At 40.6% G+C, this 19295-nt stretch overlaps 1 protein-coding gene across 1 annotated transcript in view; it reads right to left on the reverse strand.

Moving 5' to 3' along the window:
- Window positions 1-19295, reverse strand: part of LOC128741515 (hemicentin-1) — a 140870-nt gene that overhangs the window by 40974 nt on the left and 80601 nt on the right. Inside the window, exons 6-9 of the mRNA XM_053837389.1 lie at window positions 9880-10083; window positions 9392-9685; window positions 9099-9229; window positions 8837-8996 (exon numbers count right to left, since the gene is read on the reverse strand). Coding sequence (XP_053693364.1) covers window positions 8837-8996; window positions 9099-9229; window positions 9392-9685; window positions 9880-10083 — 789 coding nt within the window. The remainder of the gene's footprint in view (window positions 1-8836; window positions 8997-9098; window positions 9230-9391; window positions 9686-9879; window positions 10084-19295) is intronic.

The following is a 19295-nucleotide window of genomic DNA, read 5'->3' on the forward strand; positions in this document are numbered from 1 at the left end:
ACTTAGACTTGGACTTGGACTAGGGCTAGAACCAGAGGTTGTGCTTGGACCTAAGCTTGAACTTGAACTTGGACTATGGCTTGTGCTTGGGTTTGAGCTAGGGTTTTTAATAGGACTCTGAACGTGAATTTGGATTATTTTGAAATTAAACTTAGTCGATCTCTATCATTTTGCAAGCCCCCCCCCATCCCCCACCCTGCGAGCATGATCTAGCAGATTTATCACCCAGGACCCGGAAAAGTTAATCGCGGGCAGGCCGATGAAACCTAAGATTTATTTCTACCCGGCCAGTGTTCCGACCGAGCAACGGTGCCGGTAAGGCGAAAACATTGTTCATTCAATTAGTAAACGTACCAATTAAACCGTTGCGTTCGCACCACGTTTCCTGTCAACGAACGCACGAATTTCCTAACCTGCACCAAGAATCGGCGGCAAAAGAAACATGCTATTGAATTTCACCGAACAGCTAAATACCGAATTGAACGACCGTTCGATGTGCCGAGGCCACGTGACTTAGCAGTGGCGAATTGACATGAAATGGTTGGCTGCTCAGCGAGGCTGATATGCTCGGAGCGTGCCAGACTCTCTCATAAGTATATGTCGTTTGTTGACAAACAAAGTCCCCACCTGAGGGCCAAAAATGTATGCGCGAGAGGGAGGCTCGACGGACGGCGTGAGGTCTACCGTTCCTCAAGAAGGAGGAGTTCCATAGTAAAAAAATTATTTTTAGCAAGTAAGAACCGAAACTGTAAAATAAGTTTGAACAAACGAGGATTCCGATTTTACCCGCCGACCAGTCCGGTCGGTTATAGGAAAACTGTATTTTTATTTCTTTACGAGCTAGCAGGTACCCCGCACTCCGCGGGGTCTACATTTATTGGTGACAGCGGTGGGATTAACATGTTATATTTCAGATTGGTAATATTTGAGAAAGTTAACCCTCCCTCTCAATGGCTACACCCATGCCACTAACATTTGAACATATGACGACAGGCTTGTTAAAACAGTGTCGAACGTGGAGCACAGCTGGGTAGGACGGAAAATAATAAGGAGTAGAATTATCGGTATCGGACCGCGACAAGCGAATTGTTGTTGGAAACTTTGGAATTATTAGGAGACTACGCGAACGGACACGTCTAGGTCACTAGCCCCAAGAACTACGGAAGGTGAATGGAAGTGTCAAAGGACAATACTCAGAGGCTCAACATTTTGCCGCAACCAGACACATAGCGCCATATACATAGATGGTTAATCGATCACGTTTTGACCAATAAAACCAATTAGATAAAAACTGATCGTTCCGGGTTTGACTACAATAAACCGAGACGAGGCACAATTTGTAGCTCAGTAACTAAGTGAGTCAGTTCGATCAGCGATGGTAGAGACTGAAAGATGTCGCACACTTATATTAAAGGCTATAGATCTAACCTTTTACCAGTCCTCTAAGGTTCAAAAGTTAGACAATATCGGCGAATCATCAGGCCTACGGGAAAAGTTGGACTCAAATCCGATTACACACTTAAGTCGCTTTTCATGCGCAGGATACGTCCCGCGTAAATCAAAACTGTGTAAATTCGCGTAAAAAACCAAAATTTTGCGTAAAAAAAACTTTATGGATTTCAAGACTACGCGAAAAAATAGACGTTTTGTGCACATCCGCGTAAATTCTGAAAATCGCGTAAATTCCGAAATTTGCGTAAAAAAAACCGCGTAAATTTCCAATTTCGCGTAAAAAAATATAACCCATTAGTAAGCTTTTGGCATATTTACTTCATACAACTTCAATACCTTATGTTCGCACCTTACATTTAACTCCACTCATATAGTCCTGTACAACATCTGGCTGCAGCTTCTTCTGTACGGAAACCTACTTTTTCTTCATATCTTCCTCAGATTTGACCTTTTTGGGATGCTTCCGTAGCGCCTGCTTCCTAATAGCCACAACTTCGTACCACTCGAGAACATCCTTTGAATAGTGGCATGAAGCTAGATCCGGCCAGAATATTGCAAGGCCGTCGTGTTGCTTCAACAAAGGAATCCGACGATTCTGTAGACACTTCTTGAGATAGATCTGCCCGCTTTCATTCCCGGTAGTCCCGAATGGGAAGTGCGCCATGAGCAGATCGTGTCAGATCATATATTTCTTGTCAAAAATCGTTAGTTTCTGCTTCCTTCGAAACATCAAACTTGTGCCGGGCGGTGAAAAACAGTAGCCCCGAAAGCTGCCGGTCCGCCTTGACGCAAGCCTCATTTTCCATGATGAGATAATGAGGCTTCGTCAGCATCTGGGTACACAGGTTTTGGGCCTGGGACTTTCCCACCATATTTTGCCGTTCGTCACGATTTGGAGCCTTCTGCACTTTGTATGTATACAGTTCCTCCCGGTGGTAGTGCTTACTGACTCTACCTAGCAGCACTGCCCAGCCGAGATTCGAACATACAATGACTGGCTTGCTAGATCAGCATCGTACCGTCATCCGGGGATACTTGCAACACCGGGGTTACTTGCAACACTTTTGCGCATCGCGCTTTTGACAGTTCTAACGCATTTGTTTGTTAACAAAACCATTTGTAGTCAATGGGGTTTTAAATAAGGGACGTTTTCCTATTGTTTAGTTCAGTTTAATCCATTAGAGTAAGGAGGGGTAAAATTGCGATGAGGGTAAAAGTGCGATTCAATGATTTATCAGTGCGGATTCCGAATAAATTGACTACATTGGCATGGATGGGTGACTACTTTGACGGCTTAAATCTATCATAAACATTTGTTGTTTACGAAGCGTAGTTGCTGAGTTATGGGTAAATGTTATTTTGGAACGGTTTTGATGTAATATTTCGTTGTATGGCAAATACGATATCAACAGGAGGATATTACTTGTTGACAAATTGTAGCAGCATTTTACATCACTCAGATATCTCTTTTGAAATTGCGGTGAGAATAATTTACAAAATATATTTCGTTTTTCCATAATTTAATCAAACCCCGTCAAACGCCTAGCGGGGCAAAAGTTCGATTTATTGACGGGGTAAAAGTTCAATTCATGGATCTAGAATCTAACTCATTTTACTGACGGGACGACGGCACTATGCATGTCCTTGCGACTTGCAAGTTGTAAGGTACTGCGCGCGACGCTGTTCGTCTGTCAGTGTTATAGCCGCGATTCTCAACGGGGTTGTGCGGGGAAAGGTATCGTTTCTATCACGGAGCGAAAAAATTCCAGTTTGTTTCACGCGAAATTTTTATAACAACCTAAAAATATTTTTGTTTTAAAACGAAATTCTATTTGAATCAAGAAAATAACAGTTTTGAATTATAAGTAAAGTAGTGTCAAATTGAGTTTTCGATATAACAATAAATATTTTCATTTCAATCATACATATCAGTTTAAAGCGAAATGAAATTTCTGTTTATGCGCAAAACAACCATAAATGTGGTTGAAACTACATTTTTACCTTTGTTATAGAGTAAGGAGGGCCAAAAGTGCGATTTAATGATTTATCGGTGCAGATTTGGAGTAAATTGACTACATTGGGATGGATAGGTGACTACTTTAACAGCTTGAATCTAACGTAAACTTTCTTACGAAGCATAGTTGCTGAGTTATGTGCAAATGTTATTTTAGGGCGGTTGTGATGTAATTTTTCGTTATACAGGTAATACGATATCAACAGGAGGCTTTTACTTGTTGAAAATTTGTGGCAGTGTTTTACATCACTCGCGTATCTGTTTTGAAAATACGGTGAAAAGAGTTTACAAAATATATTTCGCTTTTCCATAATTTAATCAAACCTCGTTAAGCGCCTAGCGGGGTAAAGGAGCAATTCACGGACGAGGCAAAAATGTGTAGCTAATTATATATAGCTTTTGGCACTATATTACAGATACTAAATGGAAGATCTGCAGAAAACTGTGTGCTCTACAGATGTTGGTCGAATGTTTTCCGTTGATGAAACAAAAAACAAACGTTTGGGAAAGTTTCGATCTGACGGAGGCTGCAATACACCAGCGCAAAACAGGAAAGGTGTAAATTGAGAATATTCCTTACCGAAACATACTGCAGATTAAAGATAATATGGTTTTGTTAGCTACTGCTGTGTTAATTTCATGGATTCGAGCTTCGCACTTTTGCCCCGCGGTTTTCGTACTTTTGCTCCGCTTGTGGGGTAAAAGTGAGAATCGGCACTTGGTCAGAAGAATGAAGAATTTATTTTCAATAACACTATTATTCCAGATGATTTATAGTTGAATGTAAAGACATTGAGTTGCTGCATCACTATAAAATATGTTTTGTTGTTGTCCTTCTTTATATCTCGCGAAAATTGATGACAACTTCAAACATCGCACTTATGCCCCGCCCTACTCTATATCAGCGTTTCCCAAATGGGGCTTCGCGAGCCCCCAGGGGTTCGCCAAAACTTTAGTTCGCTGCAGAATAGTATAGGGAAATCCGCCAGGGGGTTCGCGAACCGAAAAAGGTTGGGGACCGCTGCATTATATCATTGATTTGCTTGTTTTTATACGATTGGAAAGTAATTTCACTTTCAGAGTAAGAAAAATAGATGCGCAAAGTTGCGTCAGTGCATTGACATGAAATTATTTTTTATCGTTTGGTTCCTGTACATAATTAGTGCATCATATAAGCCAACAAATAGCATCTTTTAGCTTTATTTATATTTTGAACTTGTGGAAGTAACGATGAATTCGTGTTGTTACTTCCAATATGGCACGGCTTGCAGCACTTGTAAAATAGATAATTATAGTAATAGACAGTATGTTAACAGTATGATTGTATCTGTACGATGTTATTTTGTCTACTGCCATCTCCAGAAAAATTAAAATTGTGAAAAATTCCACGTGCCTTGAAAGAGCAATTAGAAGTGCACCGACATGCTGCATTTTCTCCGAATATCTTTGAAAAAGCGATAGACAAAATTGGAAAACGAAACATGCCTTCAGTATCACTTGTTTTACTAGAAACATATTCAGAATATCTAAAAATTCTCATTCGCGGTTTGAAATCAAATTTAAAATCATAAGAAACGCAAAATCAGAAAAGTGTTGCAAGTAACCACGTTTACTGGGTAAATTGCAACACCCCTATTTTTGGTTCATTCTACAGGCTCATTTAGTTGATAATTTTTCTCATAATCATAAATCAAAAGTACTGACCACTATACAAGTTTTGGCTACTTACACTTGGACCTAAACAGTACACTTCGAAAGTTATACCAAGTCAAAGTTCAAAAGTGTTGCAAGTATCCCCGGATAACGGTACTTCGTAGCTAACTAGACAGGCTATGTCGAATGTAAGAGAGTGATAGATGAGAAGAACGCTGGGCGGGCGACAAAGATGACCAGTGTCACTCGTCAGAACGTGGAATGACATAGACAGAAGTAGTTGTACCAAATCTAAATCTTTCGAAAGAAAAATCGCTATCTGAAGGAGGAGATGTGTGTATAGTTGGAGCAGCTGCACCGTTCCCAGCAAACACGAAAGTTCCAGGAAAGCTCAACGCTTCTATCAAAGGTTTTGTGCCGCGAGCCGAAATATGTCGGGATCAAAATGGTAGCATCTTTGCGGAAGAACTTGATAAAAGTGGAAACAGTATTTCGACGAAAACACGACGAATATCGCCCACGCAGAGACCAGTGGCAGCAAGAGAATCAATTACAGCAGAATGCGTGGAAAAGGTACTAGACTCAATAATAGGTAGATGAGGTCCCCATCAATCAGCAGAAGAACAATAAATCGGTAGAGAAAGATGGCATCGCAGCGGAGCTTATTCAAACGGGTGCCACAAAAGGTGGCCACTTGTTTAAAAGAGCTAAATAGTTTGGGATACAGAATAGTTATCGCAGGAGTTGAAAGATGGACAATGTTGTAACTCGAGCGAGAAGCAAACGATGCCTACTCTTATTGAGTGAGTATCAGAAGCACAGCACCCAACTCTTATGCCACTGCAATGACGGGCAAGAGTGACGACCGTGGCTGTTAGTTAACTTAAATACACACTTGCAAAAACTCGTCGCAGTGCATGAAAAAATAAGAGCGAGAGTCCGAAAGGGATGCTTATGCCGGCGTGTGAGTTAGAATGCGTACACGTGTGGGAAAAAATAGACCTCACGAGTGGTGGTGGTGGTCTTCACAACACTCGAGACGATTTTATCTGTCCAATATCCTATCGTGCGATTGCCGTTCTCATTGTCACCACATCATTTTCTGTCGACTATCAGCAATTGCGAACAGGTTTGTGAGAATTTATGATGCCGGCTTCGTTGATGGACGGTCAACGACGGATCAAATATTTAGATTCTCCAAAAAGGCTGTGAATACAGAGTATCTACGCACCATTTGTTCGTTGATTTCAAAGCTGCATATGATACCATCGACCGAAAAGAGCTACGAAAAATGATGGACGAGAACGACTCCTCCAGGAAGCTGATTAAACTGATTCAATCTTTGATGGATGGTACACAGTGCTGTGTTTGGATTTCAGGTGAATTATCAAATTCATTTGAATCACTTTGCCGATGATATGGATATTATCGGTAGAACATCTGTGGCAGTAATTGAACAGTACACCAGAATAAAGCGCGTCGCAGTAAAGATTGGGTTAAAGGTTAATACGTTTAAAACAAGGCTGGCCGGCGGGACCGACACCGGCCTCCGTCGGTTGATCAGTGATATAACGATCAACGGCGATGAAGTTGAGGTAATTGACGAAATTTTCTACCTTGGCTCACTGCTAACGATAGACAGTGACACCAGCCGTGAGATTCGGAGACGTATTATCAACGAAAGTCGTGCTTACTATGAGCTTTATAAGCAATTACAGTCGAACTGACCAAGCTCTGTACAACTTGTAGCTCATTCATGTCCAATAATGTGGTTAGTTTTTAATTTGTTTACTGTACGGATTGTGTTTTATCTTCTTATCGATCACTTCAGAACGCGAATCGTAACACGAAGTTTTCGAGAGACTAATGCTAAGAACGATCTTCAACGGCATACAGAAGAGCGGAGTATGGAAGCGCAGGATTAATTCCCAGCTCTATGGCGAACCCTGTTTTCAAAAGATGTCACAACCGTATTAATTGAAGAAATCCTAGGCTGTCAGCTTAGGAGGAAAAGCCAATTAAAAAAATAATAAATTAGACGTAAGATAGACAGGTAGATAGCGGCCGCGGGCTCCCGGTGGCTCTCTATGTTCATGAATCGCGAACATTGATAGAGGTCGTTCGGCGAGTTTTTGTATCTTTGAGCCAAAAAAAAAAATACGGAAAGATGGTTCCACCGGTTCGTATAAACCGTAGCAAACAATGCATTCTCCTGAATGTATTTTCTGACCAAATTTTGTTAGCAAAGTTCAACTATTTTATGAACGTCGTCCGGGTGAGTGTTTTCAGCAAAACTTTTGCTTGCGTCTGTCCGACATCGTGTGACAAATTCTTACTGGGTTGATTTCCACAATTTTTGAGTATTTGATAGCAAACTATTGAAACTCATGACAATAATAATTCAGGAAAGACCTGAAATAGGTAGTTGTTGCAGGAGAAAAGCTTTTTCATTTCTAAGCCCTCTATATAGCGTACCTAAACTTACTGCAACAGTTGCGCACACATGTTAGGGCGCATTTCTATGCGAGAAAATCTTCTGGTTGGAATACTTTTCCAATAAACCATCCAGATTCCGTTCCTGTAAAACTCGAGCCAGTTTCATCGTTACTGAGCCAAAAAGCATACGCTGAGCGACCACTAGCATATCTAAGTCATAAGTGAAATTGGGGTTGGAATACTGAACCTGGATTGCCCTAAAGCCCTTGAAGGGTCGTTTAGAAAAAGTTCAGACCTGTGCCCCAACATCCTATACAGTTGGTACGTCAGCGAATCCGATGTTAGTGCGTGTCATCGCGGGTGAGAGCTTTCGTGCTTCTGGTGTGTTTCCCTTTACTCTGCACGCGTTAGCACTGGAATCACCGTTCAATTTCCCACATGAATCGGAAAACCAGGCGATCTGCAGCCCACGCACGGGCTGTATGTATTGATTCATGCCGTTTGAGGTCGATGCGTATAATCCAGAATTAAATTTAATAGCATTTTAATCAAACATGTTCAATCTGCGATGTACAAATTCGCTTTTTAGTTCGCCCCCACGAGGCCGTTCGACTAACTTGTTTGGGCTTTCGTCGGTCAACGGTTAGCCGCTGGCCGCGGCCGGCCACGAGGGAACAGAATGTGCGGGTTGAAAATTTCAATAATTACTCTTCGCATGTGATTTCAGTTTTGCTAAAATGTTTGTCTGGCTAGATTATATTTGACGAGAGCAGTCGACGAGGTCGATTGGATGGTGAAATTGTTGGGAATAGTGCGTGAAATATGGGTGTGTTGAACCAATCATAACTACATAACCGTTCTGTATTGAGAGATAACTGGCTAGAATAGGAATTTATAGAAATCGGTTGGCTCATTCGCACCGTAGTAGAATTTGACTTAAAATGTCGATTGAGAAAGTTCTTGTTGACCAGATCATTTTTCCGTTTCGTCTATTTTAAATCTAGTACTACGTCGTCCTTGTGATAAATTGAAAATAATTCTAAAATACATATACATTTTCCAGTAATCACCGGAAATTGATTCGCAATATCCGCCGATAAAATATATCTGGTAAAATTTCCGGTCATTTCCTCAGTGGAGTGAAAAAATATTACATTAAGCGAGCTTTGCAGAACGGATGTTGGGGATGGAAAAGCTTGGCAGGGAGTATGGTAGGTGGAAAACTAACCATCTGAACGGACGGACGGATGGACGATGATGAGATGAAATTAGAGAACTTACGCTTCACCCGAAGAAATTGCTGATTACTAACGGTTTCCCCTTCGTCGTTGATTGCACTGCAAGCGTAATATCCGGCCGATTGCTTTGCCACCTTCTGCAGCACAAGACTTTGGTTGGTTTGGATGACACGGGCGGACGCGTTGTGCAGCAGCAGCGTGTCCTGCAAACGTCCGTGCATCCGTAAATGGTGCAGCAAGAAATAGAAGATTTACGTGGTTGTGAATAACTTGCATTTTTTGCAATCATCGATGGATCGGCTTACATCGTGGAACCAGAGCAGCTTTCGCCAGGGAGGATTCGATTTTACATGGCATTCGAAATAAACGTCATCGCCTTCCTTAATGTCGTCCGGAACCAGTGTTGATCCGAGCTGGATGGTAACCATCGGTGGATCTGCGCAAATGATATAAAAATTCTTTGAACGATGCTCAATTCAAATCAACGGCAGGCTCATAAATAGTAACTATCAGCATCCTCGTCTAGCAAATCCAATTGGAAGTAAAAGGGAAGTTTAATTTTTTACCGCTAACTAAAGTCTGCAGCGGTTTTACTCACAGACAACATTCATCCTCCAGGTGGTTTCCAGGAACAGACCGTTAACATTTGGATTTTCGGCCCGACAGGTCAGTGTTTTACCGTCATCCTCAGTGCTGGGTGAAAAGCTGAGTGTTGAAATGGTCGTGTTATGACTTAGGATGTCATCCTTGGTGCGGCGCATTTGACGTTTGCCCTTGTACCAGGTGATGATGGCGTTCGGTCGAGAACCGCTACTCTGGCAGGTCACTTCGTACCGCTTGTCGGCCACCAGTGAATCAGGCGGGTTGATTACCTTAACTGACAGTGGTTTTACTGAGAGATAAAAACCGCAAAAAATAACTTCGTGAGGTGTGTTGGATTTAGCATCCTAGTTTAAATATTGAATTGGAAAGTATAATATATACACAAACAGCATTTCGGTCGCTTTTCACTGCGCATCCTTGCTTCCGGAGCAGCTATTCGAAACGTAAAACAGAAACTAATATTTTACTGCTATTCATACTTACAGTGCATGTCTAGCACGTAGCTGGTTTCTTTCGGTTCGGCTAGCCGGGTGTTCGTGGTCTGACAGGTGAATATGGAATTCAGATCACTGCGCTGGATCGTTGGCCACAGCAGCCGGTTCTCGATGATGTCGCCGGAATTATGCTCGTACTGGTCATCCACGGTAACACCGTTAATCAACCATCGCACCTCGGGTTGCGGTCGACCTGCGAGAACGAGATGAGTGAGATATTTATAGGAAGTGATTTTCGGTGGCGTGTCTTGGTTGGTGTAGCTTGCGGATGCCGATAACGGTTGAGTACGTTTGTCCGGATAGATAGTATTTTATTTGTATAATGAAACTATTGCAATAAACTTAGCATACAGTGCATGTGCCTTCATTGCGGACCCACACTTTTTGAATGTTTTGGTTTGGAACTGCTGAGATTCGGAAGCAGTGAGTGGCACGATAATTTTCATGATATCCATTATAAGCACAGAAGCATATAAAAAGAGGTTAAAACTTTTAGATAAATTTTATAGAATGAAAGTAGCCATCACAAACTTTCTCAAAGTAAAAGTAGCCAAATATGAGGAATTTCAGTTTCCATCCATTACATGTGGCAGCCAAACCTGCGGAAAAGGAATTTGGGCTAAGCTAGCTCTAAGGTCTATTGGCCAAATACTGGTGAAGGCACAATATCTAGGGAAGTTTTACACACAAGTTTTTCACAGGCAAGTTTTACACAGGCAAGTTTTCCGGTGCAATACGCCACGATGAACGATGAATTCCGAACACAAAATTACGAGTTTTTGAGCTGTCTGTCTTACTTACTTTAGTTTTTCGGCGACAATCCGGTAATCGAATTAGTACCGAATTTAGGAGTCGTCTCCAGGTTTGTCAGCCTTTGCCTGCGACTCTCTAATCGCCCCTAACACCCGCTACTTACCATCCTCATCGACAGCGCTCATCCAACGGGTACAGGGTCTGTCTCGAGGTCTGTTGGGATTTTCTGCTGAATATTTTTTTCACTGCTTTTTCATCCGGCATCCTCGTACGAAGCCAGTAAACTGTAGCCTAACGTGTTTTAGTCGCCTCACAATATCCGCATCTTTGTATACTTGGTATATTTCGTGATTCATGCGCCTCCGTCACATTCCTTCTTCTAATATGCCGCTAAGAATTGATCTTATGCTCTAAAACGCCAAGAGCTCGTCGGTCGCTCTCTTTCAACGTCCACAATTCGTGACCGGAAATGCCACCGGGAGAGTTAGCATTTTGTAGAGTGCGTGTCTCGTGCGGATTTGCAGACTAAGGGACCTCAACTGGCTACGTAATCCGTAAAATGCCCTGTTGGTTGCCGTTATCCGCCTTTTTACTTCACGGCTCTCATTGTTGTCACATGTCACTAACATACCAAGATAAACAAATTCGTCGACCACTGCTCTGATAGTTAACGTAAAGGATATCAATGCCGTTTGCAAACCCCACGCGCATGTGAGATTTCGTGATGCTGGTACCGCTTTTCTGCACGCCTGCCTTTCGAATTGCACCTCCCAACGCAACGATGAACAGCAAATATGATAGCCCGTCACCTTGCTTCAAACCATCTAATATCACAAACGAGTCCGATGTCTTAGCTGCTATTCTGATGCACGATTTGGTCACATATTCTGCCATAGCTCGTTTCGTTTAGCTAAATCGTACGCCGCCTTGAAGTATGTATACAAAATGGTGAGTCTGCAAGTTGAATTCGCGGTATTTATCGAAGATTTGTCGCCGTCCTCTCACGCGTCCTGCTTTACCATTTTTCAACTGCTTTATTAAGCCAAGTGTCCACTATAGAATTATTTTGGAAGAGTAAAAAGCGTAGAGCCTATAGACTCTACCAGCTGTGTGTACACTATAAGGCATCTCTACCACTTTACCGCTCTACTTAGAGAAGCCGTAGAGAAATTTTATGTAGAGCTCTACCACGCACTATACGGGGTGTGTCCACTAGAGAAATTGTAGAGCGTAGAGCTCAACGAAACACTATGTCGATATAGCGTTTGGTAGAGCCTTACGGTCTATCTAGCCTGTTAGATAGAGCAGTAAGGAACGAGGTAGAGAACAATTTCGCTTTTAATACGATTTCGCAACATGACGCCACATGTTTTGACGCAACATATTTTTCTGATGCAACTGCTGCGAACAAATTGCGTATACCTACGTATACGTATACCTCTTTTGGAAAACGGATTTTTAGTTTTTAATATGCTTTTTTCTCAGTGCAGAAATTAATTTTTGAATTTTTTTATGAGAATTCAGCAAATTTTGTAAAAGTCACTCATACATCATTTTTTGAAGGTGCTATGGTTTTCGAAAATACTGAAATACCTTTTTTTCCAGAAAAAGTTTTTGTTAGAAAAACTTTTTTCCCTTAAATATGTTCATTTTGTGATGTATGGAAGAATTGTAGTCCATATAATTATCTATCTTCATAAAAAAATTCATCAAATTCTGAAATGGCCTTTTTTGGAAAATCGATTTTTAGTTTTTAAAATGCTTTTTTCCCTGTGTAGAAATTAATTTTTATTTTTGCAGTATTTTTTTATGAAAACTCAGAAGATTTTCTATAAGTCACTCAGACATCATTTTTTGTAGGTGCTATAATTTTCGAAAATACTTGAATACCTTTTTTCCAGAAAGGACTTAAAAGTTTTTGTTAGAAAAACTTTTTTCCGTTAAATATGCCCATTTTGCGATGTATGGAAGAATTGTAGGCCATATAATTATCTATCTTAAAAAAAATTCATCAATTTCTGAGATGGCCTTTTTTGGAAAATGGATTTTTAGTTTTGAAAATACTTTTTTCTCAGTGTAGAAATTAATTTTTATTTTTGTCAGTATTTTTTTATGAAAATTCAGAAGATTTTCTAAAAGTCACCCATAGATCATTTTTTTGTAGGTCTTATAGTTTTCGAGTTATATTTTTTATAATATTAAAGAGAAAAAACAAATTAAGCCCTTTCCAAAAGTTAGTCTAGACCAATTTTCAAAAAACTAAGTATGCAAAGATGTTTATTTACATGAACTCTTTACACACACAAAGTTTCCTTAAATTCTGACTCAACTCAACTAGAGATTGGGAGCTGTGAGTTCGACTCTCACCTTCGCTAAGTCTAAATCTTTGGCCTAATACAGGGTAACTTCGATACATTTCGATTTTCAAGTTGTACGTTATATCGAATTGTACGTTATATCGAAGCAAACAAAAAGAAGTCAAAAATATAGCTCATATTACTTCATTTTGTTACTGTTTGACTACGTTAAATAAATAATGAAGATATAATCCAACTAGAAGAGTGTAGCAACCTTTTTCGTGTTTTTTACTGTACACAGGCCTGTATACTTACTCTTTTCAAAAAAATCATTATATTTCGCAAACAGTAAGAGATAGATAGTTACTTTTTTCAGCAAAGTTATTAATTTTGGTGTATTCTGTAACTTCTCCGATGAAAAAAAGGATTTTTGACGCATTTGAAAAAACAAAAGTTTGTATCACCCTAATGGGTAAATTCACGGTCACACTAATAGCGTAATAAGTTGCGCTGTATTTTAATAATAAACTTCTCTAAAGACATCACCCTCGAAAAACTTCGCATTTTTTACGTAAAAGCCAATGATAGCGGTTTTGCACCTCAGCACCACTGTGCGTTGAAACACCCTGTTTGGAGCTCAGAAACCTTTACCGAGGTACTAGATGGCCATTGTGAATCTGTAAGATTGACAGGGTTGACGTTGGCCCTCCGACGATACTGTAGGGTTGGTTGCGGGCTTTGCAAGCCTGAACCACTAAAAAAATCAAAGCAATGGACTCCGTAAGTAATAATAATAACTCTAATCGGAACAATCGGCAAAGACCCAGGCGACGAAAACGGACTAACGATTGGAAATTAGGAACATGGAAGTACCCACGTGCTTTCTAAAGAAGTGAAGAGCCGCAAGTTCGACATCGTAGCGCTGCAGGAGGTATGCTGGAAAGGAACGATGGTACATACGTATAGAGATGGTCATACCATCTACCAGAACAGCGGCAATACACACGAGCTGGGCACAGATTTTACAGTGATGGGCGAGATGCAGAAACGGGTGACCGGGTGGTGGCCGATCAACTCCCGAATGTGCAGATTAAGAATCAAGGGCCGATTCTTCAATATAAGCATAATTAACGTGCACAGTCCTCACTTCGAAAGTGCCGATGATGACAAAGACGAATTTTACGCGCAGTTGGAGCGTGAATACGACCGCTACCCAAGACATGATGTCAAAATTATCATCGGGGACTGTAATGCCCAGGTTGGTCAGGAGGAGGAATTCAAACCAGTGATTGGACGGTTCAGCGCTCACCAGCAAACGAACGAAAACGGTCTAAGACTTGTCAACTTCGCCGCCTCCAAGAACATGGCCATACGTAGTCCAGTCAATTTATCTGCTTTGCTGACGACGTGGATGATGTCGGCAGAACATTTGAGGCGGTGGAAGATCAGTACACCAGACTGAAACGCGAAGCAGAGAAGATTGGATTGCAGATAAATACGTCTAAAACGAAGTATATGCTGGCGGGCGGGACCGAGCGCGACAGGGCTCGCTTGGGCAGTACCGTGGTAATCGACGGGGATGAGTTCGAGGTAGTCGACGAGTTCGTATACCTTGGCTCGCTGGCAACAGAGGACAACAATACCAGCCGTGAGATTAAAAGACGTATTATCAGCGGAAGTCGGGCCTACTACGGACTCCACAAACACTTGCGGTCGAACAATTTGAGCCCCCGTACAAAGTGCACACTGTACAAAACGCTAATTAGACCGGTTGTCCTCTACGGGCACGAAACGTGAATACTGCTAGAAGAGGACCTACGAGCACTCGGAGTTTTCGAACGACGGGTGCTAAGAACCATCTTTGGCGGAGTGTAAGAGAACGATGTATGGAGGCGAAGAATGAACCACGAGCTCGCCCGTCTATACGGCGAACTAAGTATTCAGAAAATGGTTAAAGCTGGACAGATACGTTGGGCAGGACAAGTTTGCTAGAAAGCCGGACAATTATCCTGCAAAAATGGTTTTCGCATCAAATCCGGTAGGAACAAGACGAAGAGGGGCACGGCGAGCGAGGTTGCAAGACCAGGTGGAGCGAGATCTGGCGAGCACTGGGTGCCCGCGGAACTGGAGATTAGTTGCCATGGACCGAAACAGATGGAGAAATTATACTGCGCAGGCCTTGTCGTAAGACGTTAGGCCAATTAAGTAAGTAAGTAAGTAGCACATTCACAGACCAAATGGAAATTCAAGTGAATATTTTATTTTTAAGTGAAATTATATGAGGTAGCTTTTTATTATGCAGAAAAGTCATTTTGTATTAAGATAGACCGTTTTTTCAGCTGTTCGATTCAACTGCTCGACTGGACAGCTTGATTCAACTGCTAGGTTAAACTGGTCGATTGAACTGCTTGGTTAGACTGTTCGGTTCGACTGCTCGAGTCAACTGCCCGACTGGACTACTTGACTGGACAGCTTGATTCAACTACTGAGCTGAACTGGTCGATTGAACTGGTTGGTTGGACTGCTCGATTCAACCACTCGATTCAACCACTCGATTCAACTGCTCGACTGAACCTCGATTCAACTGCTTGACTTACTACTCGACCCGACTGCTCGATTCAACTGCTCGACTAGACTACTCGATTTAACTGCTCAACTTGAAAGATCGACTCAACTGCTGGACTGGACTGCTTGCCTGAACAGCTTGATTCAACTGCTCGACTAGATTGCTCGACTCAACTGCTTGATCGACTGCTTGATTCGACTATTCGACTTGTCTGCTCGACTGGATCGCTCAACGCGATATCGAATCGGCTCACTTGAATCGGTTAGCGGCAGAAAATGGACGGTTGAAATGCCTCCCCATACCATGACCGTAGATGAATTTTGACATCGTGGTACATTCCGTTTGTGCTTTGGAACGTCCATGATCGAAACCGATCACAACCGAACATTTTTAGCATGATGCGGTGTTTGAAGAACAAACAACTTTTCATCAGAATAGGTCACTTCTGAAACACCACCGTGCCGATAGAGCAGCAGTTTGCATCTTTCCTGCCGTTTTTGTTTTGTTGCTTCCGTTAATCCTTAGATTATTAATAGTACATGTACTATGTAATGTACTATTAATAATCTAAGGTTAATCCCAACCAGGTAACAATGTGACAGCTCCCATACTAATCAAACGTACCTAAAACTGCTGTTTAGGTTCATGGTTCACGACAGATGTTTGAAAGCGGCGTAAATATCGAAGAAAGAGTTTATTATCATTTGTTTTGACAAAAAATCCCTTGTGCATATATGATCTGAATTGGTTTATTATTTCAATAGAGTATTTTACGAACTGACAACATTATGTCAAGTATCAAAACGTTTCCGTTGTAATGACAATAGCAGCATAACTGGTTCTTCTGTCATAATAACATGCTCTATTTGGTTCTGTAATGTAACAGAGTGTATTTTGTACAACTGCAACGATCTCTATTGCTTGGATTTACTCTTGAATTTTGCTTAACTTGTTCTGTTAACGACAAAATCGATCCAGCAATCGATCATGAAAGAGCATTTCATTTTGAATTGCGCAGCGGATAACTTTCAATGAAACACGCAATATTTAAATACTTTACAGCAGACAACTCGTACACAAGAGTGACAATCTTGTAATAAGGCCATTACAAATATTTTAAAAAGTTTTTGTCCTTCCGGTGTTGGACCACTAAAGGGGGGGGGGGACGAAAAAAAAAACAAAGTGAATTTTTTAATCAAGCAAAAAAAATATGGATTTTAGGCATTTTTATTTTAAGTTTAAACGTGAAAACCAAATCTATTCTTGCTTTTAATATATACGTTGTTAATTTCCATGCAAAAATCTACGAAAAAAAGACAAAAACGATAGGAAATTTTTTTGGCCGATTTTCGGAAATTCCGCTGTTTGAATTTCCATTTCTATTTCATGCTAGAAGTGTTAACTCAACTCGTACACTCATTTTTCAAGTTTTTCAGGCTGTAGAGCCCACAGACAATTGATTTTATAAAAAAATCAGAGGGGTTGTGTACAAGACACGACCGCATATATAGGTGACGCAGGACTACGTAAGTCTCTTTGTAGTGATAGTAGCATGTATTCAGGCTTGTAATCATTCGATTCTTCATGTATACATGCTATAAGCAACATATATACATGCTACATGCGTTGGATGTAACATTTATCAAATTAGTAACATTGCATATGTTCAATTCTCAAAAGATTGTGCATTTGAAAACAATTTAACAAAATCAAGAACAAACTATTGCTGTCCTGCTACCTTACTGAAATTAAAGATTGTTTTTATTACCCATGGTTCCCCACGTTGAAGGGATTTTACCAATTCAATCCCATTTTATCAACAGCACATCTTTTCAATACACTTCTAATGAAACAGTAAGCATGCGTATTCACGGGAAACTAGCAGTCATTGACTTTTCGTCGGAAAGCCCAATTTCGGAAGAAGTTTTTCGGCCCAAAAGCGAGATTGTGTTTATAAAAATGTATATACTGCATTCTTCTTGCCAATCTGAACACAGCGAATGTATTTTCATAAACCGAATTCAAATAAAAAAACTGCTTTTAAAATTGGCAGAATCGATGATGACTAATTTCACGTTTATACAGAGTCGTATTATAACCGAACACTACAGCTGTAGAACATTTTTCCAATACAGATATCAAATTCGCCGAGGTTTAATCGTCTCGCAGTAAAGAATTTGCGATCTGTTGGGGCAACGAACATGTGTCGTTTTTTCTGGCACACTTCCCTAACACAGACATCAAATTGGACTAGGTCTAATCGCGTTCGTAAGAAATCTGTTGGCACGAGGGGGTTTTGTCACTCTTTCTGGCGTACTTCCCAAGCAAGGACATCAAAATGGTCTAGGTTGAACTGCGGTGTTAAGAAATCTTGTTGAAATGAGGAAACTTGGTCACTTGTTTTGGCTTACTTCCCAAGCACAGATATCAAATTGGTATAGGTTTAGATCATCGCAAAGAATCTTCCAACCAATCACGAAGCGAGAATTCTGGTAAAACATAGATTCATTATTTTCAATTTTTCAATAGTTCGACATCAAGAATCCATACTTTTCTTCATTTGGGTCAATTCTTAGAAGATTTTCCGATCGATTGGTGTAAGAATATTGAAAATCGATAGGAAAACCGCTGAGCTATTAGCGCTCAAAACCTTTCATTTTTCGTGACGCTCGCATTTTTCGATTTTTTGGAATGACACCCTATCTCAAAACTTGCCGTAAGACGTAGTCCTACGTCAAAAATTTAACTCATATCCTACAAATTATTTTTTTTGCCCCCCGATTTTTCAAGCCAATTTTCAAGGGGGGTGACAAAAACTTTTAAATTGATTTGCAATGGCCTAAATGCCGCTTTTTATCTTGTAAACAAATCAATCAAACTACCCACCAAGAATTCAAACAGTTTTATAGAAAACATGAAACAATGCTGAAATAATCAATACGCACTTTTCAAATCGTTGTCCAGACAGCTTTTCGCGTTCACATTTAACGTAACAAAAATTTTGAACGGCACGTAAAAACGATCGTCGCGACATTTTTGACACTGGCGGGTGTTATGGGAAACTGTTAATAACTGTCACTTTGTTACGGGGTAGGTTAATCCATGGATTTTACGGTTTTTGAATGCTTTCATTTCCAGATCCAAAATTCAAAATTCGACGAAGAGTTTTCCTTTTGATATTCAGCTGAACTGCCATTTTCTGTGCCGTCCGATCGCAACTACGACGAATTCATTCTCGAAAAATCTTTTTGACTTCTGCAGTTCTAACACTTCGTTTTCTTCCGGATTTTCACGGTTTTCAACAAATCATGTCTCGACCAATCTTTTTACTGTATAGTATGCAAATCTTCTTTTTATGCCGAGATGTTTGAGGTCAGGATAAATAGTGCTGCATGCAGCACCGTTCCGGAATTTAGTTATTATCAACCACCGTAATCGACCATTAGTACGTGTACACCGAACCCATAATTACGAAAACGAAACTACGTCAAGTAAGACTTAAGTCATGATGACACATACACATGGTATTCGTTAGATTGCATTAATTGTATATGCCGTTGCAAGCTTAAAATGATTTTTGTTCGAATATATATGTGTCACACTGTATAGCAAACGGTCACGACAATCGATCAAATTTTTTGAGATGTACATATTTCAATTATAAAACTGTATCGTTATTTTTGAAAGCACTCTTCATTTCATTATACGATATGTGCACTTATAAGGAAAATCCTAAATATGTAAAATAAGTGGATATGTAAAATCCTAATTAATTGAGCTAGGGAGCAA

This window comes from Sabethes cyaneus, chromosome 3 (genome assembly GCF_943734655.1).
Source record: "Sabethes cyaneus chromosome 3, idSabCyanKW18_F2, whole genome shotgun sequence".
In the NCBI taxonomy this organism is placed as follows: Eukaryota; Metazoa; Arthropoda; class Insecta; order Diptera; family Culicidae; genus Sabethes; species Sabethes cyaneus.